Source organism: Ipomoea triloba, chromosome 8 (assembly GCF_003576645.1).
Source record: "Ipomoea triloba cultivar NCNSP0323 chromosome 8, ASM357664v1".
Lineage (NCBI taxonomy): Eukaryota > Viridiplantae > Streptophyta > Magnoliopsida > Solanales > Convolvulaceae > Ipomoea > Ipomoea triloba.
The window spans coordinates 8,938,424-8,962,653 of record NC_044923.1 but is presented as its reverse complement, the minus strand read 5'-3'; the positions used below and the strand labels follow the sequence as shown (position 1 = coordinate 8,962,653).

Here is a 24,230-nt window from a genome sequence, read left to right as displayed (position 1 = left end):
TAGCAACTAATATTGTTCCATGTCCATTCATACATATTAGATATTAAAAACAAACATGAGCCAATATTCAATTCCATCAGATTAAGATTTCATATTTGTACAAGTTGAAATAGCTACCCAACCAAGAATATGGCTCTGCAAATTCACTAAATATTGGCAAGTTCTTGGCTTGCTAAGGTCAATAGACTAACCATACCAGCACAACTTCGTATGCTTGACTGGTGTTATAAGATGAGCCAATCCAAACTATTTTATCGAGAATTTTTCGTTTGGACAAAAATATAGAGGCTTGATGGTAATTAGATAAATAACTTCCATTGTGATATGACAACAGTCCATAATCAATTCAATCAATAAGACCTTATCATTTGCAGCAGTTAAGAATGTTATCCAAGTGTATTTACCTGATTTCAAACTTCACTCTTGATTTGGCAGGACTTGTGACTCAAACGTAGTATAGATTTGCTATTCAGTACACCATGGTTAGGAGATAGAAGCGTCTTTATATTACTGTACAGAATTTCCCCTTTTTGCATACTTTAATCCTCACCTTAAGCAGATGACTTGCAAGCAATAGCAGAATATGGTTCATTCACCAACTTCAACAAATGGAATTCCCCTGCCATCAATTCGAGACAGTTAGTAAAGCATTTTCTCACACAAAAATATATTAAGCATAATTAAACAGGCACAATTTATTAATTTCTGAAGATAAGTATGACCCCTTGCATAATATACAAAATAGTCAGCACTAAGCATGTCTGACAACTGCACTTTTTTTCTTTTGTCCCTTCGATTTAAATTAACAAGAAAGCATTACAAGTGAAGAAGAATGCACCCAGAAACAACTTTCCAGAGTTGAAAGGACAAGGAATGTTAAATAAGCAAACAAACTACCAGCAACCAGATATCTCTTCATTTCCTAATCATTCTAGTCACAATTCAAAGCCTTGACTCCAGCATGCTGTGTTGTCGCTCATGTATTGAAGGCCAAACAAGCAAGGTAGTTCCAGATTCCAAAAGAAACAGAGGCACATGTAACCAAGCTTTTTGGGAGGGAAAGGTAATAGAGAAAAATCAAGCACAGAAGGAATATAGATGTATTTCCTATACTAAAGTTCCAAATGCAACTTACTAAGAAAAATTGATAGATAATAAATTCATAACCTTGTAAATGAAGAAATTAGTTACCTCACTCAAGATCCAAATTTGAAACAACAATTGAGTGAGTAATAAAAGTTATGGTCATGTACACTATTGTTCTCCCTTCAAGATATGGCACAATTTGGGTAGGATGAAGAAACACTTCTTTTAACAAGTATATTGAAGAAATATGACTAAGCGTCGTAAATCAAAAGGAATAAGGCAGAGTTAGGTCAGTAAGATAAATGGCTAAGTGTTTAGATGTAGACAATATGCAATCACCATATATGAGCTATGTTCTCTATAGGGCTTCAATGAGATTAAATCAACTCAAACACTTCCAATGTTTTGGAATGCGTGTAGAGATTGTTATGTAGATTTGACTCAAACATTTCAGGTTCGACCCCAATCTCAATTTGCTTCAAGTTAGGCTGGCCTTATCCCAGCCAATGTTGGACTTGCAAGATGATGTGGAAAATAAGTAAATAAATATAATAAAAAATAAATAAATAAATAAGCATTGCTTATTTTGTTTGAAATCCACGTGGCTGGAAAACTTGCTAAAGTAACAAGTTTGCTATGGCAACAAAAGCTACCCCACGTGTACCTTTATGTTTTTGTTTTTTTTTTTTTTTGGTTAATACTTTAATGTTATATATATATATATATATTAATTTTTTAAAGTGATGTGAAATTGGGATGTAGTGTGAATAGTAAATGAATTGCAAATTTAGACATTTAGTGATTTAGTGATGTGGAAGTAGGATCCACTTTTGAAAGTGAGACGATTTGTAAGGATAAGGATAGCCTTAGACCCAAGGAAAAACTGTATATATCCGGACTCAAATTAAAGGCTCCTTCAATACACGGTTATGAAGGCCCCTCAATATTATGACATTTTATTGACTAAAGTTCTCACCACTCCTCAATGACAAGGACGGAATCAAAGTGTTATTCTAGGATTTGCAATCTGATATAATTAATTCCATTTGACCTGATGTCCATAAAAATGGTGTAATAACTTCTAGGAAATGAAGACAGCAGATGTCCAATGGTAAGCTTAGACTGAGCAATTCAAGGTAGAATCACATTTCTAACCCAAATTCAATTTGTATCAATTTATAGGTAATGCGCACACCTGTATTGCTCGAAATGATGAGTACGATGGTACAGTTATTACAATTTACAATTTTAAAGGGACTAATACACCTCAACTCAATACTGAGTCAATGAATAATGATATAATCACAATTTTTCTACATCAACTCAAAAAGGAAACTAATACATAAACCCCTTAATCAAGAAGCCTAAAAACCCTCAATAAAGGGACTAATACACCTCAAACTCAAAAATGTATGAACTGGGGATTGATCCCTTAAGCTTAAGCCAGGGTTGCCTCCCCACATCTCCCTCTCTCTCATTTATATATGTACACACATACACATATATTACAAAACATTGGCCATTTTGAAGAATTCAAGTTAAATCCTTAACTTGTAATAGTCTAATCCTGAAATTTGAGCTCAAGAATCAAACATTACTTCAATAAAATCAAGTTTTAACATTTTGTGTCAGGATTGATTCATTTTAGCCTTTGTTCTCAGTTATCAGCATATATTTTGTGCAACAGTACATTTCTTCCTGTTAGAGATATTGGAGTAAATTAGGGAGTGGATCATTACCTCATATATAATACTCTATATTTGGGTAGTGAATCATTACCTAATATATAATATTAGGGTTGTGGAGTGTTAAACCCTAAGCCCGTTTATAGATTAGCCCATTAGGGTTTTCCTTATTCTTGTACAAGTAGTGGTAGTCTGTACAGTTCTATACACATAGAAATATATGAATATACCTTATTTTACATGGTATCAAAGCCTAAACCCTAGGACATAAGCCGCCGCCGCCATTGCCGCCGGAGTTACAATAGCCGACCGCGCCAATCTTCACGTTCCACCTCCAGTCCTGTGGTATTTCTCCAAACCAACACCACAGGCCCCTTAGGAACATCGTCGCGAGTCTCCGGCTCCAAACCCGGTCGCCGTCCACCGCCGAGAGTCCAAGAGTTTTCCGGCCAGATCTCCCTCCTCCGGTCTCCGATTGGATCGCCGCTGCCACCATTGGTCTCAGGCTGAGGAGGCGCTTCGATCTGTGCCGCCAGCTTCCACCGTTGTCGCCGGTCACCACCGCCGGCCACCAGTCGCCTGCCGTCGTCCGCCGGCCATCTTCGCTCCTCTTCGGCGAATCTATGTCTGGTTGTGTTGGACCATCTCTTGCCAGCTAAGTGTGTTTATAAGTTGGATTGTTTGGTTTTTCTTTTGCTAGACAGTGTGTGGACATTACAGTGTGTATTCCCATAAGTGTGTATTCATCCTTTTTTGCTTTATCATCCACATCTTTCACATCTAAATGTGCAGACACACCTTGCCCCTTGAACCACAGTTTGACAGACGCAGCCCATGATGCATAGTTTTCACTTCCAATTAACTTGTCCACAGTGTGTATTCCCAAACTTCAACGGATGGTTCTGGGTATCTCTATTGAGTCTTTAGATTGCGAGTCGTGTCATCTTGGAAAGCAATCCCGTAAGTCTTTTCCGAGGAGAGTCAATAATCGAGCTGTGTCCCTCTTTGATTTAGTGCATACAGATGTTTGGGGTCTTTATCGAGTCAATTCTACCTTAGGTTTCCATTATTTTGTAACCTTTATTGATGATTATTCACGATGTACTTGGGTTTTCCTTGTGAGAAATCGTTCCGAGTTGTTCAATATCTTTCAGAATTTTTGCAATGAAATACAAACCCAATTTGGTACTCCCATCCGTGTTTTACGTAGTGACAATGCCAAAGAGTATCTATCTGCTCCTTTCCAATCCTTTATGCAATCTCGAGGTATGTTACACCAAAAGTCCTGTGTTTACACACCTTTGTAGAACGGGGTTGCTGAGAGAAAAAAAAATAGGCATCTGGTAGAAATTGCTCGTACTATGATATTGCATTTTCATGTTCCCTCTCATTTTTGGGCTGATGCTATCCTTACTGCATGTTATTTGATCAATCGCATGCCACCCTCTATTTTAAACAACCTTACCCCGTATTTCATTGTGTATCCTTATGTTGATCTTTTTCCTCCTCCTCATGTTTTTGGGTGTGTTTGTTTTGTCCATGACATGACAGCAGGACGGTCAAAGATGGATCCTAAAGCTGTTAAGTGTGTACTTTTAGGCTATTCCAGGCTACAAAAGGGTTATAGGTGTTATTCTCGGTCACTCAAATGACACTTTGTGTCTGCAGATGTCACCTTTATTGAGTATCCCCTTTCTTCCCGCCTTCTCCAAAAGACACCGTTCGAGAAGTCCTCCATATTCCTTACATTGGTTCTCTAGCTGATCCTCCAGCTACCCCTAACCGCCCCCTTCAGGTATATCAACGCCGTCCTCGCCCTACACCTGCTGAGACTCCTGTTGACTCACCCGGGCCATCTGATCCTCCTACTGCGGTTCTACCACTTACACTGGAATCTGTCACTGATCCCACTGAGGCATCTACTGATCTCCGTAGAGGTACACGTTCTTCTCGTAACCCTCATCCCATATAAACTTTCTTGAGCTATCATCGTGTGTCTTCTCCATACTATGCCTTCCTTTCTCATCTGTCTTCTGTGCCTATACCCAAGACTACTGGTGAGGTGCTCTCGAATCCAGGTTGGCGCCAAGCCATGTTGACAGAAATGGAGGTTCTTCAATCCAGTGGCACATGGGAGTTGGTCCTTCTCCCTGTGGGTAAGACTGTTGTCGGGTGTAGATGGATTTATACTGTGAAGGTTGGCCCTGATGGTAAGATTGATCGCCTTAAAGCAAGGCTGGTGGCTACAGACTACACCCAGATTTTTGGTTTGGATTATACTGATACTTTTTCTCCTGTAGCTAAAATTGCATCAGTCCGCTTGTTGTCTCTGGCTGCCATTAACCATTGGGACCTACACCAGTTGGATATCAAGAATGCTTTCCTACATGGCGATCTTAAAAAAGAGGTTTATATGGAGCAACCACCTGGGTTTGTTACTCAGGGGGAGTCTTCTATCTTGGTTTGTAAGCTTCGCCGCTCTTTGTATGGTTTAAAGAAATTTCCAGGAGCTTGGTTTAGGAGATTTAGCTCAGAAGTGTGTGAGTTTGGTATGGTTCGGAGTGAAGTTAATCATTCTGTGTTCTATCGCCATTCTGTGTTCCATCGCCATTCTAGTGGGAAATGCATATATCTTGTTGTGTATGTAGATGACATTGTTATTACAGGAAGTGATCAAGAAGGCATATCCAAACTGAAAGAGTATCTCTTCAGTCGATTCCAGACTAAGGACTTGGGCAAACTGAAATATTTCCTTGGTATTGAAGTAGCTCAGTCTCACAGTGGTATACTTATCTCTCAAAGGAAGTATGCCTTGGATATTTTAGAAGAAATTGGTTTGTTGGATTGTAGACCTGTGGATAATCCAATGGATTCAAATGTTAAACTTCTACCAGGACAGGGGGAGCTATTGCCTGGCCGAGAGAGATACAGGAGACTAATCGGGAAATTGAATTATCTCACAATCACTCGACCAGATATTTCCTTTGCAGTCAGTGTATTAAGCCAGTTTCTTAAAAGTCCTTGTGATACTCATTGGGATGCTGCTGTTCGGGTTCTGAGGTACATCAAAAGAGCCCCAAGGCAAGATTTACTGTATGAAGATAGAGGACATGCTCAAGTTGTGGGATATTCTGATGCAGACTGGGCTGGTTGTCCTTTTGACAGACGCTCTACCTCAGGTTACTGTGTACTCATTGGTGGTAATCTTATATCTTGGAAGAGTAAGAAACAAGATGTTGTTGCCAGATCCAGTGCTGAAGCTGAATACCGTGCTATGGCTCTTGTCACGTGTGAGTTGATATGGCTGAAGCATTTACTTCAAGAGTTACAGTGTGGCCAGGTCGCTCAAATGACATTAATATGTGACAACCAAGCAGCTCTTCATATTGCTTCTGATAGGGCAATACACATAGGTGTACGGTAGACCTGCGGTACCGTATCGACCTAAATTACACTACCCGACCTCCCGACCTGACAGAACCGATCTGTACCCCTCAACCGTCCATCACCGACCTGCCGGCCCAGCGGTTAACGGACACGTGTGTGGCCACAAGCCGGGGTTAGAGGTCGACACTGCATGCCCCCCACGTGTGCACCATGCCGGAAGTCCGGAATCCCTCACTCGAGGCTCCCTATAATTACCCGCATTTATGGAGGAGAAAGGACTTTTAGGAACACCCGAAAGACTAAAGAACCGATTCCCGGCTTGGTCTAAAACCCGAGCTCACCTCCTTACGAATTATACACATTAATAAGACTGAAAATGCCGAAGCGTGCGCTCCAACTTCTCTGAACCGACAGACATGAAAGGACGGGCCATCAAAGATGTGATGGTAAAATGAGTGTTTTTCTCTCTCTTCATTAAATGGCAATTTCATCTAATGGGAAAAATACCCTTATCAGTACAAACCACGACTATGGCTTTATGCCATTTTTGCCCCCTCATTAAAGGGCATTTAAGGGTTTTTGTCCAACGTTCATAATGCTTGGTATCCTATTGATGTGGCACAGTTTTACATTAATGCTGAGGTACAAACTGTTAATGGCATTCACGAAATTCATTCAGTAGTTCATGGTACTGAGGTTGTTGTTACTCATGAAGATATAAGGAGAGTTTTTGATTTTCCTGTCTGTGGGGATGACTTTCATCCAGATTGAACTGGAAAGGAGTATAGCATAAAGAAAATGTGGAAAAAGATGAAGGGTCATTCTCAACCCTCATCCTTTCCATCCATTTTAAAGAAAAAAATGTTGAAAATGGACTATGAATTTGTAGTGGACATCCTGAATAAGATTGTTGAGAGTAAACAATCTGGTACTGATGATATATCGAACAAGAAGATGCGAATGTTGTGTGCTCTTTTGGATAATTATCCTGTTGATTGGTCAAAGGTGATATTTGCCTTTTTAGTTGAAAATGTTCAAACGGGTGTTGATCCTACATCCGGATGGATAGTCAAAGTTCTCGACTATGGGTTCATGATCGGTGCCATTCTGAAAGATAAGAAGGTGAAACTGCGCACTAGAACTACATCTCATCGAACTCATTATCACATGGCCTCAAATCCTCCTAATTATCTCAAGAGAAAGGCAGATGAATTGGAAGCTGCCCTAAGGAAGGAACATAAGAAATCAAAATCAGTCCTCAAAAAGCTCAGTTGGACAGGGGGAAACTGAAGTGGCTAAAGGTCATGGCTCGGAAGGCTCCACACATCAGACGAAGATACAACCCGAGTCATCAAAACGAAAAGGCTCCAGACATACTGAATCCTCAAAACACACCACCAAGTCTTTATCTGAGGAAGAAACAGATAAACCCTCCAAAAAGCTTCGGATATTTCACTATTCGGTGTTTCAGATGAAATTTCTTCAATTCGGATAGTTGAGACAGATGGCCATTGTAAATAAATATGTCTATGAACATAGTCAAGAGTGAGCATAGCAAATTATTGTGCTATGTGGACCATAATCAAATGTACATTTTTAATGTACTAAATGTACATTATTTTTGTACTGAATGTACATTATTTTTATATTGAATGTGCATTATTTAATAGTATGGTCCACACAGCTATGTGGACCATGGTCCACACAATAATGATTGGAGTGAGCATGATATGGGCCATAAAAGGAGACATATGTTCTGAAATCTGTCTTCGGACTATCTCTGGCATCGGACGATAGGATTGATAGCAAACTTCAACAACTTCCCCTCAGAGTCATCCTCTATCATGGTGGATTCAGAATCTGACTCATTTCTGTTGCGCGGCAAAGTGATTGCCAGATGTCATGCTCTGGGCATGGGAGCAATTAGGCTTTCTGGTTCAGCAATGAATGGTTCGGGAGGTGGTACTGACTCAGAAACAGGTTGTGCAGCGAGCAATTCAGTTTGAGGAGTCTTTGTTCTCATCAGCCTAGTAAGAGGCATTTGATCTTCTTTGTCACTGTCCTCCTTAGAGAGATAAAGAGATGGAGGAAGCACTCGGTGACAAACTTCAGGGTGAGCATCCCTCGGTTCTTCTTCTGCTGGTAAGACAGCAGCTGATTGTGTCTCATGATCCGCTTCAACTTCTTCAGTCCGATCTCTCCTTTGCTTCTTTTTCAGACGTTTAAGTTGTTTTACCTTCCGCTTCTTAGTTACTTCTTTTGATGCCTTTGACTCTTCCTCATGAGAGGATTCGACTTGCTTTCCTTTTGATCTATCAGACTTGTGACTTTCAGAGGTTTCGGCGAACTCCTTCTCAGCCGAACCCTTAGAGGGTTTGGATTTGTGTTTCTTTGAGTTCTTTCTTTGGGCAGCTTCCAAATCTCCTGCCTTGCGCTTTTTGGAGGATTTATCTGTTTCTTCCTCAGATAAAGACTTGGTGGTGTGTTTTTGAGGATTCAGTATGTCTGGAGCCTTTTTGTTTTGATGACTCGGGTTGTATCTTCGGCTGATGTGTGGAGCCTTCCGAGCCATGACCTTTAGCCACTTCAGTTCCCCCCTGTCCAACTGAGCTTTTTGAGGACTGATTTTGATTTCTTCTGTTCCTTCCTTAGGGCAGCTTCCAATTCATCTACCTTTCTCTTGAGATAATTAGGAGGATTTGAGGCCATGTGATAATGAGTTCGATGAGATGCAGTTCCAGTGCGCAGTTTCACCTTCTTATCTTTCAGAATGGCACCGATCATGAACCCATAGCCGAGAACTTTGACTATCCATCCGGATGTAGGATTAACACCCGTTTGAACATTTTCAACTAAAAAGGCAAATATCACCTTTGACCAATCAACAGGATAATTATCCAAAAAGAGCACACAACATTCGCATCTTCTTGTCCGATATATCATCAGTACCAAATTGTTTACTCTCAACAATCTAATTCAGGATGTCCACTACAAATTCATAGTCCATTTTCAGCATCTTTGTCTTTAAAATGGATGGAAAGGATGAGGGTTGAGAATGACCCTTCATCTTTTTCCACATTTTCTTTATGCTATACTCCTTTCCAGAACAATCTGGATGAAAGCCATCCCCACAGACAGGAAAATCAAAAACTCTCCTTATATCTTCATGAGTAACAACCACCTCAGTACCATGAATTACTGAATGCATTTCGTGAATGCCATTAACAGTTTGTACCTCAGCATTAATGTAAAACTGTGTCACATCAATAGGATACCAAGCATTATGTTTAAAAGTGACAAACTTGTAGAGATTGCCGTCCTTGAGACAATTAGCCACGTGATTTCCAAAATCTTTGTCAAGGAAGCCTTTGACATCGAGCATCAAACCGGCTTTAACCATGCAGTGGTTGGACTTCTGACCCTTAACAGTGGTGGAGAAGAATTTGAAAACTTCCACATCCTCACATGGACGAGTTATAATCTTTGGTGGTCTGAAAGTTTCTTGATTAGTCTTGATCTTTTCCGGCGAGGGTGAAGGTTTTGGAGGTGGGCATGAGTATCGGAGCCTCATCGGAAGAAGAGCTTGAACTTCCAAACGAAGAACTTGATCTTGATGACGACATGATAGCCAACACTTGGTGTTTTTGAAGAGGTTTTACGGTTTTTGAGGGTAACGGTGCTTTTGGGAGGGTAAAAGGTGAAAAGTGAACGGTGTGAGTGATTATATATGGTGAGAAATAGTAGATCGGATCATCTTAGAGAAAATGGAGCGAATTTATGAATATAGGAAAAAAACCATTAAATGCCCTTTAATGAGGGGGCAAAAATGGCATAAAGCCATAGTCGTGGTTTGTACTGATAAGGGTATTTTTCCCATAAGATGAAATTGCCATTTAATGAAGAGAGAGAAAAGCACTCATTTTACCATCACATCTTTGATGGCCCGTCCTTTCATGTCTGTCCGTTCAGAAAAGTTGGAGCGCATGCTTCGGCATTTTCAGCGAATAGGGCATCGACACGTGTATCATCACGATCCCACGTTCTTAAGTTAAACGGTCATAAAAGGGTTTCTCCAAGAAACTTGTTCAACACGATACATTTGTGACCCTTCGATCATAGGAAATGCATAGGTTAAGGATTTGGTAGCTCAATCCTTCGGTTAGTATGAGTTCGGTTATCACCATATGCTTTGTGCTTTATCAGTCTTCGGTACCGATAGTGTTTCAGCCTTTGAGTTTGTCATTCTTCGGTAAGATATAATAATTTGGAAAAACGAGAGACACACTACACAAGCGAGAGATAGTTCCATTCATTCAAAAGATAATATGTGACCACCAAGACAACACACTAGATTAACCAACCCAACCCTGATTTCATTACAAGGCGCCACAACTACTTTCTTGCCTTGCCCTTGCCCTTGTTCTTCGCATGTCTGCTGTTAGCAGTATACATTAGGCTTTGTCTTGAATGTTCTCCGTGGTAGGAGGGCTTGGAGCTGGAGGAGCACTTGGGGCAGCGTCAGGGTTCCAGGATGGAGCCATAGGTCCATAACCAGGTTCATTCTCAAGTACCGAGGACTTATCAGATATATCGTCTGGCTCGAGCATCTCCTCAAGGTAGCGGAGATAGTCCTCGTCAAAGTCTGCATTCTCTGGCTGGTTTGGAGCCTGATTCCGTTGATACCATCCTTGGATGTCGTTCCAAGCATCGTCTCCAGTGTTGTTTATGGAGGATGGAGGAGTTTGTCTTGGTACAAGGTCCTGATTTGGCCAGAAAGGCTCTTCGTTAGGTGGAGCTAATCCTCTAGAGTAGAAGCCTGGGACAGACATGGTTGGTGGTTTGGGCATGCAATCCTCAGAGTCTGAATCAGAAAGTTCCAGAGGATGTGCATATGTGTCTCCTTGGAGAGGTTCTCCCTTTTCTTCCCTCAATTTATTGAGTTTGCTGGTAACTTCCTTCAACAGGAGCCGAAATGAAAACCTTTTCTTTACCGGCTTCTCTTCGGAACAAGCTTTCTTGCCTTTTCCCTTATCCATTCCTGCAAAATAGAAAATAACACAAAAGAAGAGGTGTTAGGATACCTCCTTCCTTTGTTGTGATCTATTTATAGAGAGGTTTAAGCTCTCCTATTGGCTGATATTCCTTCGACATGACCAATCAAAGTTGCAACCGTCCAAGATTTTTGAGTCTATCCATTAATGTGAATCCGTGAACTCTGATTCTGTTGAGCATTAATTTCAAGATGTCATAACTGATGAGTCTCTTCAGTTTTGGATCGATTCGGTTGTCTCTTCATTAATTCATCTCTATCATACCGAGCTCATGCCGTAACGTAGAGAATCTTGCTTCGGCAAGCGGTTTTGTGAGAATATCCGCAAGCTGGTCTTCGGTATTTACATACTCAAGTTTAGTATCCTTTTTCTCCACATGGTCTCAGATGAAATGATATTTAATATCTATATGCTTGGTTCTTGAATGCAATACAGGATTTTGAGTTATGGCGATAGCACTTGTGTTATCACACATAATGCTTACTTCCTTGGCAGATACACCATAATCCTTGAGTTGTTGTATCATCCATAGTATTTGTGCACAACAACTACCAGCCGCTATGTATTCGGCTTCAGCAGTACTTGTGGCAATAGAATTTTGCTTTTTGCTGAACCAAGAGACAAGTCTTCCCCCTAAGAATTGGCATGTCCCTGATGTACTCTTTCGATCAATTTTACAACCAGCAAAGTCTGCGTCAGAATATCCAACTAGGTCGAAGGTGTCACTCTTCGGGTACCAAAGTCCCACACTCTGAGTCCCTTTTAGATATCTTAAAATCTTCTTAGCAGCACTCAAATGACTTTCCTTCGGATTGGCCTGAAACCGAGCACATACTCCCACAGCAAATGATATGTTTGGTCGACTGGCCGTAAGATATAGTAGAGATCCAATAATTCCTCTATACTTCGTCTGATCCACTTCCTTCCCTTCATTATCAATATCCATGCGTAACGAAGTGTTCATGAGGGTGGGGGTCGTCCAACTCCTTCTCCTCCTCCTCCGTGAGCTGGCCGAGCTCCCTCTTGCGCCACCCGGAGGCGGGTGGCTCGGGGCCACCTTTCTTTTTCCACACATTGGCCGGTCCGTGAGGTCGACCTTACCCCGGTCTTCTAACGTATTGTGAAATATTATGGAGCAAAATCTGGAGTGTTTCCTGGAGTGTTTCCAGGGGTGTAGTTAGTGTATTTTTTTCAGGAAAAGTGTCCCCATTTGTCTCCATCCTTAGATGTATATATATGTAATCAGTGTGTAGTGAATCAATAAGAGAAATATACAACATACTCTTATTTCAGACGTATTAACCGAGGTAGCCCCTTTGAATGAGCTCCTCGATCTGCCTCTTGAGAACCATGCACTCGTCGGTGTCATGCCCTTGTTGCCGGTGGAAACGACAATATTTACATTGGGTGACACCTTCAAACATTCAGCCGGGTATGATACGATGCCCATGACCTTGGCGTGCTCCAGAATAGCACTCACAGGATGTGTTAAGGGAGTGAGACAACGCAACGGGGCCAGTCGCGACCCCCCTTGGCATGCGCGATGTTTGTCTTGGGGTGCCTTGTCTCGCTGACCTCGCTCCTCCTCCTTCTTTTTCCTTTCGGCCTCCTCCGCCTCGGCGAACCGCGTCGCTCGATCCAGTAACGCAGCATACGTCTTTGGAGGGTTTCGGACGAGGTCACGGTGGAAAGGTCATGATCTGACATTGCTGAGGTTCTAGGGACCCCTCTCGCGCTTCCAACTTACGTTGGAGCTCATCCATCCGCCTACGTAACTATTCCATCTCGCTACTGTGGGAGCTCGAGGGTCGGCCACGAGTCTCCTCGGATTGCTCTATGCGCAAGGCTTGCTCCCGTAGAGGTTGAGCGCAGGGCTCAGGGCTCGGGGCCCTTCGCAAAGCCAACCCCTCGGCGGGTGCCTCATTGGGGGGTCCGAAATCGAGGCGTTCGTGGATTGGGACCCGTGTGCTCAATAGTCCGAAAGCGGACTTGGTAGCCCGGTTTGGCCGAGCTCCTCCTGTCTCGCGTTGCGCAGGCCGACCTTGAGGGGCCTCGTCTCCTCCCTTCCTTGCTGAGGGCCGAGGTGAATTGACCTCCTCACCGACGTTACGTTCGGGTGTGCCAAGTCGGCGGGTGCTCGGACCCTCCTCTCGCCGTGACGAACCGGATCGGAGAGACACGAGGCTGCCTTGAAACCCATCCAAGATCTACGTCAATACGGTTGTGGCTTGCCGGAGCGCGGTCATCCCCTCCTGGAAACCCGAGGACGTCCCGGAGGTCGCCGACCGACCTCACGGGCAGGGTTTGACGAGTCGCCGTCCCGTTAGGTTCACAGGCACGGGAGGGAGCGCGGTTACCACGCGAGCCGTGGGAGTTGCCGAAGTTGGATCCAAATCTTGCCATAGCTAGTGGAAAAAAAGGAATAGCACGCTCGAGCTTGTACGTCGAGCTCTCAATGAAAGCACCAATGATGGATTTAATTAACCCGGGTAGCCCGAATCAATAAACCCGATAAGATTATATGGGGTATGACAAGCAACGGATCAAAGCGTACCTCAGAAGTATTGTATATATTGAATAAATGATAAGACTATTACAAGGTTGTGTAATGATAAGACAGGATAGTATTAGGACAAAGAAGTAGAAGATATCTTGTTTGGACAATATTACATGTTTATATACTAGTTGTAGGCCTAACAACCCAGAGAAAACCCCTCTAGCGAGCCTGGACCGTATCTTATGCCGAAAAAACCGCATCAAACCACGACCCCCCGGGTCCTAGGCCGAGCCCAGAGCTCGGCCTCGTGGACCTCCAGAGGTCGGCCCAACCGACCTCCCGGGTCGACTACTCCTCGACCCATTCCTCATGCTAACCCCGTGACGGGTCCGGGTATGATTTATCAATCAATTCTGTCTTGGAGTTCTCCTTGGCTGTCGTCCGTTGCCAGATACTCAGTAGAGGTGATGGATACGGAGGTGGTAACTATGGAGCAGTGGTAGTGGTAACTACATCTGCAGAAGTGCTCACTGGAGCACATGGACACTACCTATGCAGCAGTAAGGATGAAGGGTTTTGTGAGCTTGAGAAGGATGGGCTTAAACAAAACAGTGGGCTGGTGTGTTTAGAAGGCTTTGTTTTGGGTTCATTTTAATATGTTGGGCTTTGGGCAGTAGATTTTATGTTATTTGTGCTGTTTGTTCATTTTTGGTCTTTAAGTTTAGTTTGTGTGTTGTTTGGGTTATGGGATTCGTCTCATATTTAGAGTCATGCTATGGTGCGAGTTGAAGGTGCGTTGTGGTGTTTAATTGGGATGGTGGCATTCCTTCACCAGAGAAGAAAAGTAGCGTCAACTTTGATGGTCGAATGATAGTAGGCTTTGTGGTCAAGTTGACAGCTTCGGTAGCCGAATGAGAGTAGGCTTTGTAGTTGAGATGACAGCTTTGGTAGCCGAATGAGAGTAGGCTTTGTGGTCGAGTTAACACCTTTGGTGGCCGAATGAGAGTAGGCTTTGTGGTCAACTAAACAGACGTTGTCAGCTCTGGTGACAGGAGGATCCATTGGAGGGACCATCCGATTGCATCATAGCAGCAAAGTTTTCAACAGCAGATCTAAGACACTCATGTGAGATATTTTTAACAATCTGCAGCATGATTGATATATATGCTCTAGCTTGAGGGGGAGTGCTAGAGATATTGGAGTAAATTAGGTAGTAGATCATTACCTAATATATAATACTCTGTATTTGGGTAGTGAATCATTTACCTAATATATAATATTAAGGTTGTAGAGTACTAGCATATATAAGGCATGATTTAGGGAGTCTAGTCTCTCCCTCTCTCCTATATAAATGTGTATATGAAGAAGAGATATAGAAATATAAGAGTTTAAGCTACTGCCTAAACCTAGCTTCTCCCTTTTAGTTCTTAACACTTCCAAAGCAATGCTAGGCTTACGATGTGTTAAGGCAAGCAATTCAAGTATTAACAGATAAAGAAAAGAGCAACAAATTCCTTACCAGCCTCCATGTCTTGAGAAGTAATCATTATCAAGTGATATAGCAAGTGCAACAGCTACTGCTCGCTCAGAGAGGGTTAGTGGACGAACTACATCTAACTCTTGAATCTACATTGGAGAGTAAAAAACATAGTTTAGAAGAAGAATAAAAACANACATTGGAGAGTAAAAAACATAGTTTAGAAGAAGAATAAAAACAATAAACTTACTAACCTATGAATCTTCATAAGATGGTTTACCCCTCCAACCGGAGCAATACTGGAATCAGCTTTACCAAATTGGATCACATACTGGCCAGCATCAGTAAAAATCTGCAATATACAGATTATAAGGAACAGGTATTCATACTCTTTTATTTCTTTAGAGAGGGTTGAGTAGGAAGTCAAGTTAAAGTACTGTAAAGCATGCAACTAAGAAATGTATTTTAATTATTATATAGACGATCATAAGAGATGTTTCATCATAGTTAAACGAAGCAAATGTGAAGCTTTTACATGTTAGTACCAGTTCTCATAACTTGGTGGCTGTGGAGGAAAAACCATCAACCACCAAGTTAAGGCTCAAGAATGATAAAGAGAAGCTATTTAAGTAAATGTTATAAAAACAGTATAAAATAAAATAAAATGATGATGATGTTGAAGCAACACATTTTGAGAATGAACACATTAAACAAATGCATATTTGAAAGGTTTCAACCAAAGCCATTCAGGGATAAAACATAAATAAATACATAACAGGAGAAGTCAATATTCAAATTTGCTAAATGAAGTAAACCACTAAAACTAAAGACTAACCTCAAAACCAAATCCCCTCCAGTCACGATCTATCTGAGCCAGCACTTTCCCATCAATGTCCTTTAATGTAAACGTCCAGTTCCACAAGCCAGGATTCTCAACCACAGCAAATTGCTCGTTACTGCAACACAATAGAAATCTTTTCATTATTTGGATAAGTTTGATGAAATGAGCCACAACAATTAATTAAAATTAGCTGGAGTCAACATCCAGGAAGTGAAAAACAAGCACAATATAACCAAAAGTGTAAACTTTTCTTTTTCATGCCCATGATGCTTAAATCCTGAAATATGGTCCTGTCACAAATTTGAAATAGATCACCAGATTTGGCATTTGCATTAACATTGTCTAAATAAGTTGAAAGAGATCAGCATTAGAAATTTGCTACACTGAATTTCGTACTTCAATACTATTGTTAAGCACCAGAACCATTAACATTATGCATATTGTGAGGCCCGAAAAAAAAAAAAAATCACTACTTGGGCAAAAATCTATGAATCAAGAGTTATCTAATGGTGTGCTTGCATTAAAAGTTGAAATATCTCAGAAAAAGTTACAGATCGGCAGTCCATATTTGTTTCAGACCATTTCGACTCCACTTAAGAGACAAATTGCACTTTTCTATGCTTTAGACTGATCTTCCAGCACTAACAGGAAAAAATCAAATAAGACAGTAAAAAACTGATCTTCCCTCTCATAGCATATAGCTTGATATCCTATAAAGAACTATGTTAAATATATTCCTTAAAAAAGAACATAAAAGATGTGGAGTTAAAACTCTTACCAGTTACTCTGTATAATTATTATTGCTTAATGAATCACATGTTCTATATTAAACATCAATCAACAGTGTAATGCAGAAATTCATGTGCATGCCTTGTCCTTTGATCAAGGTATATCCAAATAATTTTCCCTTAAATTCAGTAAAATTAATTAAACTTTAAAACACTAATTTAAGCAGCAAAAACTGATGCATTTCACTATTTCACCATTTGTGCTTTTGTAGTTTCATAAAACTTATGATTATGGACTGCAATTACAGTTTATGACTTATATGATCTAAAATATGTTATGCAATCCATAGTTCATATTTGTTGACAAGTGCTAAAAGTCAATTATTTAATCCATAATCCCAATATCTGAATAAATAAGCTTTATCAAACAGACATGTGATATCTTAAGCAACATCAGCCTATTCTATGGCAAAGAGGAAATCATTCATAAACGCCTTCTGCAGATTAAGTCCCTGCTTAATTGCAAAGTCTACAACTGGTAACTCATAGGAGGCCATCACTAGTGAAAGATATCAACAAATCTATCAATCAATTTCTGAACGTGACAGCTAAAGTTCAATCAATTCCAAGGAAATGTTGGTTTCAGATAATCACATTCAGAGGAAAAAGATATTACCCCAAATACAGATCATAAATTCTTCTCCAGAGATGCCATCTTCTGTGGACTACTCCTATTTCCTGAAAGCAGATATCTAGTGACATAAAAACTACTTATATACAACACTATCAAGAAAATGTTGATGAGTGTAGGAGATAGAACAAAGCCATTTTTACTAAGGAGCGCAAATAACATACTTTTCCATTTATCTCAGCATAAATTGAGCTGGTGATCCACCAAAAGGGCCTTCGTACCTGATTGTAACCAGAATGGAAGGTAAATCACAAAAGTCAAGCATTTAGATATATAGATACTTGTAATGTGTGCATGAAACACCCTAAATAGAAGCACATTACAGTCCCTGATAGTTCAAATATGTAGAAAAAGGTACTTGAAATTCTTACCCTGAAAAGCTCATTACCCAGACCATCAGTTATATAAGCCACAAAAGGTCGTCTTAGGCGAAGCAACTGCAAAGTAGCAAAATAACCAATTCTTTTATAGAGAAGATTCAAAACAGTAAAGCACTGTGCTGATAACAAAAATGCAGTATTATTAGTTACCCAGTTTGGCATCACGAGAGAAAAGTACTAGGAGTAATCAAGGATATGATGCAGTTCTGATGCGGGCTGGGGACATGGATATGATGCAGTAAGGCAGCAATATTTTCATCAATTATTCATTAGATGTTTTAGTAAGATTAAAATTGCTTAATAGTTAGTTGTCTAAGTCTTTTAGGTGTTCTACTAATTTGATTCAATTAGAAGCCTTTGTCTTAATTAGTTATCTAGTCTTGAAGTGATTATTAGTTATTCGAGTCTTGTATTTTCCCTATTATAAAAAGGAGAGTAGGAGACTAAGGAAGTTTTGGGTCTCAAGCAAACCCAACCTTGAAGTGAGGCTTTCACTTCTTCCTAATTTCCTATACCTTCTTCTCCCCATGACACGACCATAACAAATTCCTTCCAATCAAGTATTTATTTTAAGAAATAATAAGATGGTTTTAAAATGCTTTGATACAACTCTAGGTCTCTAGCGCAATAGAGAATAGAAATCATAAAAGTTGGCATATAAAAAATGTCTATTTGTTGCTTAGTTGCCACTACATAGTCCTTTTTCTCCATAAGATAGAATTCAACAAGCATTTTGGTGTATTTAAGTTCATTTCTCAAATAACAAATTAACAATAAACTGTGGAGTTGATAAAAAGGCAAGAACTGTGAGAACTTAATAAAAGAAGATAAATTCTGTGAACTAGTGAGTCCTAGGATAACTTGAGTCAATCTCAAAATTCACATTTTGTAGAAAAAAGGAGCCACTCTCCCTATGTATCTCTCATGTTAGGCTACTACTTGATTAACAGCAATAGCGTCTGACTTAAAATGGGGGACAGTGGATATCAGCCACCCGCAAGATCTTTGAACTCATTATTTCTTATCAGTAAGACTGGATAGTTGGACAAAATAAAGCTCGTGGCAACTGGCAAGTAGTAACTAGCTATAAAATTTCTGGTTGTAAGGAAAGAATAAAACCTCCAACTTGAACAAATAAAGAATAAACCTACAATTTGAACAAAAGCTACATGTACGGACTTTATAGAGAGAAAACCAAAAATAAATTATACCTGTCTTGCAAGCAAATTACTCTTTTCACGGATATAACCTGCAGGCTGAAAAGACAATTCCAGAGTAGGAAAGTACATTGTTATGAAAGGCATTTTGTCTAAACAAAAACCAATGCATCGAAGCAATAAAATGATAATAATGTACATACCGATTGTGGGTAGCATACATCTACAATAGCATATCGGTTTTCCTGCAATTAAGAGGCCATACAATGATTACATCCTCTTCAGACCAAATATCAATATGATGCAGGAGAATACAAGTTGGAGAAGGACAGAGTCATCCTTGTAAAAGCTGGAAAGCATAGGACTTTGAGAAAGTAAAGAAGTGGTATGACTATAAAGCAAAATAATTTGCCAAAGACCTTATAGTCAAGTGGCATTAGCCTATGACTTTAGGTAGAACTTAGAAGGTCATAGTATCAATAACCAGCCCCATAATTTGCCCACAAAATGACTATAGAATAAAGTGCCTCAATCATTTATACTTTTCAGGAGGAATTGGTGAACTTACAAATACCTTCGTGGAAGCTAGCCAAACCTGAATGTAAATTTGATTGCAGATAAAATGGTTCATCTAAGGTTGATTTAAAGGGAGGAGGATTTTCTATGAAAATTAGACATGAGGGGAGACTTTGATCAGATGCATTGGAACTTAATATTTGAAATCTACAGATAGACATTGATAGGAAATGCATATACTATATGGGTTCAGCACTTCTTTGATCAAAGTTATATACAATTTATACATAACTTGATCAGTAGAACCATCAATGTACCTTGAGAAAGTATCTTTGAAAGATTTGAAGGGCTTAGAGAGTTAGAGTTATCCCATTCTCCTCTCCTTTCCATATTGCAACGTTGTCATCATCAAAATGATGAGCATGGAGCATATAGAAGCTCTAATAATATGAAGCTTGGTATGAAAATAGGATTTCAACAATAATTATTTTTAAAAACACAACATAGCCAGAAACTCAGCAAAGTAACACATGTTCCCTCCTCCCTTTTGTCGATGTGTCTTTGATTTGAAATTCTTTATCGAATAAGATAATAACATTAACCAAAGCATGCTAAGAGTTTTCAAGTCCAAAATTAGAGAAATCTTTCCTATAAACCAAATAATCTAAGATACTCAAGGCAATTCAATCAATTAATTTTAGAACTTACTTGCTCAAAGCCAAGAACAAGATTTGCCCATTCTATATCTCTAGTAATTAGCAAGTTGGATCTAGCAAGAAGAGGAGCAACCATAGCCTGAAAGAAGAAAAAGGGAAAGGCAGGTCATTTCCAAAGAATTTCAAGAAATAAAATGCAGGATGCTTAAAATTATTTAGTTATTGCATTGATACAATGTTTTTATAACTGAACTCTCATCATGGATGGGGTGCTTAAACATTTGACTTAAAATCTTTAGCTATCAATCACCAGATTCCCACATTCATATCTAAGACTTCAAAACTATCATCACCAGCCTACTATCAACAACTGCTTCATATATTTTTATGATTAAACATCCATAACCGAAAGTAATATCAAGTTTCTCTGCCACCCCTATAATTCAAGAGTGCATAAAAAAGGTGAAGTTTGAAAAGATTGAGGACAGAAATAAGTTTCATCAATAAAACGACCAAGAATCAAAAGATTATATAAGTGAAAGGAAATAATTCTATGAGAAGCATGTTTAGACTTTACATTACAGAAGAAATCATAGAACGATCCATAATTTTCAAAGTGAATATTACAGACCAAACAGCCCTATTTACACTGTTCAGAAAGTATATAGTAAATAAGAGACAAAACATGACCTAATACAAAGCACTTAAGAAATACATTGAAAATGAAGAAAGAAGTCCAAGGTTTGTTATGTTTCTATTCATCTAATTATAACAATCTAAAGTGTACCAAACATATAAAATCTTATCACAGGATGACAGCTTTGTTCTTTTTGAATCCAGGGAGAGAGGACACAAGGTAACCTTACCTCCTCAGGTGATGAAGGTTGCAGAATACCCGTCACAGATTGGCTAGGCGGTGGTTGTCTAAGATTTGGCTTTGCTTCTTGAAAGGATTTTTCCTCTGCAGCAGAAGCACCAGAGAAATGTCTTCCAGATGGAAATTTGGAAAAGAATTGGCTATCAGACCCCGATTCACCGTCGTTCAAAAATCTATGACTTCTTGGTCTTCGTTTTACACCAGACTGCTTCATCTTTCTATCTGCAACCCAAAGCTGTACAAAAAAATCTCTGCTCAAATCAGGATCATTTTGTGCACCCTGGCCAAATTGACGAGATACGATCATTAGAGGATGCTGCAGGCCTTGGATATTTCTCACAACAGAACCGGACAGCTTAACCACTGATAGCATGTTTCTTCCAGAGTTCAACGATTTGGAAAGATATATGTTTCTTGGATCAGTTTGAGAAGGCAACATTGATGATACATATCCTCTATACAGTTTCAACCAAAAGAAAGGATTCTCTTCAACAACCAGAATCCCATTCATTTGCTTGTTAGCCATCAAACATTGTGATGACCTGTATTTTCTGGCTAAACAGCGCACATGCTGCCTCCAGCTCATTTGAGAAAACTGTTATAAGACACATATAATGCCATAATTAATTGAGGTAGAATATAGCAACATTCAAAACAAACTCAGAACCCAAAATGTTCATATAAGCAATTGAAGATAATGTCATTAAACACTTTCTGCATAGCAAGATGGAAGCAGATAATGTTCAAATTATCCTGGATTTAATGACCTGAATACAATAAAATTGCATCAGTTTGCAAGCATATACAGATGTAGAATACTTAACATACACACACACAACTACACAAGCACATAAATATACATCTAAAAATACAAAAAATTGCACAAGCTTGTATGGAGAAATTAACAACAAGCAATAAATATTCTGTATTTGTTTTGAACATAATCACAGGACCACTATAAATATTCTGTATTTGGCTCAAAGACTTCTCAAATTATGTTATCATATCAAAAGATTGCAATGATTTTGAAATAATGTATAATCAAGAAGATAGTTACAATATACTCATGGAAAATCACAAACACTCATATATCATAATTTCATGGAGTAGTGAACCACATTCCGAATATAAATGGTGAAAATTTATAAAAGTCTTAACAAGAAGACAAGAAATCAGCATCAAAAGACAGATTTTTCTCATATGTTTTCCTTAAAAACAAAAAGTTAGTCATCTGAAGTTCTAATTTTAAACTTAGTTCATAATATCACTGCATCAAATTAAAGTATGCCACACTTCCCTGAATATCACTAATTTTACCGAAGTACGCATGAAGGTGAAATAAAAAATTGGAAAAAACGGTGCCAAACTGGTATGTCAAAGAACAAAACAAAGGTACCCAAAGACAGGGTTTATCGTGTAATCATTCACCGATAAGGGGAACGCCGAGTGAGGTTTTCTTAGTGTCGGAGTCTGAGATTTGAGAGTGTTGTGTTCCTGCCCACCGGAGAAGAAGGCGAAGAAATGCAAGATTTCAGCCCGTATAAATTGAAAGAAAATTTACGTATCGACCATCGATCAAGAATCAAGATGAATGAAAAAAAATTGGAATGAAATTTGCAAAAACGATGGTATCATTGTAGAAAGCTCCAAAAGCGTACGACAAATCAGTTTGGCTAAACCGGACGCTCGGCCATTTTCTGAATAAATAGTACTACCTACGTCTAAAATTATTTTTAATTCAAATTTTAATAATATTAAGTTTAACATTAATATAAAAAAATTTATATATTTATATTTAGAAAATACATTAAAAATACTATTAAAAACACAAAAATTAAATTTAAAAATAAAAAAAATAAGTAATGAAAAAAGAGTTAGTTGGAGTATTTATTTATTCTTATTTTGATCCTATAAACACCCCTCATATCTTTTATTATGGAAATTATTCAAAAAATTGTTCACATGAGCAGCTAACATATTGCAAGGGTAAAATTTGTCAGAAGATATCAAAGATCGGACAGTGTTGATCGGTTGAGTCACTATGATTAACCTCTCCACAAATCGTAGGGCCAGAGTGTCCGAGATGTGAGGACGCCTGGATAGACTATTCCATCTTTTTGTTACAAGAAATCATCCAAATTTCATACAATTAATTCCTCCTCCTTCCACTTTAATGCTCTGAATTTAAGTTATTATTATTATTCACAACACATTATGAACACAAAATCTCTATATAAGTAAGTTTTCTTTATATTTTTTTTTATAATATTTTATCCAATATCACAAATATGTCTAACCTTACAAGTCTTGAGTTTGTGGGACTTGACATATCTGAAAAAAAAAATTACCCGTTGATACTATCAAACAAAATAATAATGCCTTGATGCAAGATCGGGCTAAGGCAATGATTTTCATTCGTCATTGATGGGTGATAGGTTAAAGGCTCGAAGCTCGACCAAGGTGCAAGGGACAACCAGCGGAGGTAGAGGAAAGGGTCCGAAGAGAGACAGGATGGGGTGCTGAAGGTCGACTGGTGAAAGGTCGGCTATTGGAAGGACTGACTCGAAGGGCGTGAGTTCGATAATGAGACAAATATGCTTGGTGGTTCCTTATGTGACAAAGCAGCTGAAGATTTTAGACTGAGAGTGATTGAACATAACTATTGAAACAGTTGATTACAATGGAGGAAAGGTCGAACCGAAGAAATAGGAAAGATGAGTCGGATTGGACCGACCTAGGAGCCTAGGTCGGGGCGAGAAAGGCAGTGTAAGAAAGGAGGGGCGAGGCAGACCGATATGGAAGTTTCCTAAAGAATTTAGCGGTGGAAGCAAGAGCTATGAAGGAAGGTCGAGATAGATCAGGAAAGTACCTAAAATGTAATAATAAGGGAAGAATTCCTATGAGTGTTTTAGAAGTTTCCTAAGGGAGAAATCCCTCCTAGCTTGTATAAATAGGGGTTTAGGTCTAACACACTTATAAGCAATTCATTATGCTCAAAGGCGATCAATCAATCTAAAGAGGGCCGAAAGGTTACATTAATTTTCCTATACTGTTAGTCGATTTTCCGGTGGTGTTGGTCTGCCGTTAGACCATTCCGTGGGAAATAAAACCAACAGTCATCATCTTGACCAAGGGTTAAAAGATGAGTATCTCACCATGAAAGAACCCTCTAAACTCTAGAAAAATTTAAAAGAAAGATAT

General features: G+C 39.3%; 1 protein-coding gene across 3 annotated transcripts; it reads right to left on the bottom strand.

Annotated features, from left to right (window-relative positions):
• On the bottom strand, positions 1-22,711 carry LOC116027493 (altered inheritance rate of mitochondria protein 25-like). Of its 3 annotated transcripts, XM_031269166.1 has the most exons (13): positions 22,458-22,711; positions 21,019-21,624; positions 20,205-20,291; positions 19,184-19,225; positions 19,035-19,079; positions 17,815-17,880; positions 17,608-17,664; positions 17,429-17,490; positions 16,019-16,139; positions 15,464-15,535; positions 15,226-15,332; positions 551-619; positions 1-465 (listed from the first exon to the last, which is right to left on the bottom strand). In XM_031269166.1, the coding sequence occupies exons 2-12, from the start codon at positions 21,613-21,615 to the stop codon at positions 589-591; spliced, it is 1,287 nt and encodes a 428-aa protein (XP_031125026.1). In that variant the 5' UTR covers positions 21,616-21,624; positions 22,458-22,711; the 3' UTR covers positions 1-465; positions 551-588. The 3 variants fall into 3 exon arrangements, with proteins under 3 accessions (XP_031125026.1, XP_031125025.1, XP_031125024.1); XM_031269165.1 differs by having other exon boundaries at positions 1-619; positions 22,426-22,711; XM_031269164.1 differs by having other exon boundaries at positions 1-619.
• Between the last annotated feature and the right edge of the window lie 1,519 nt (positions 22,712-24,230).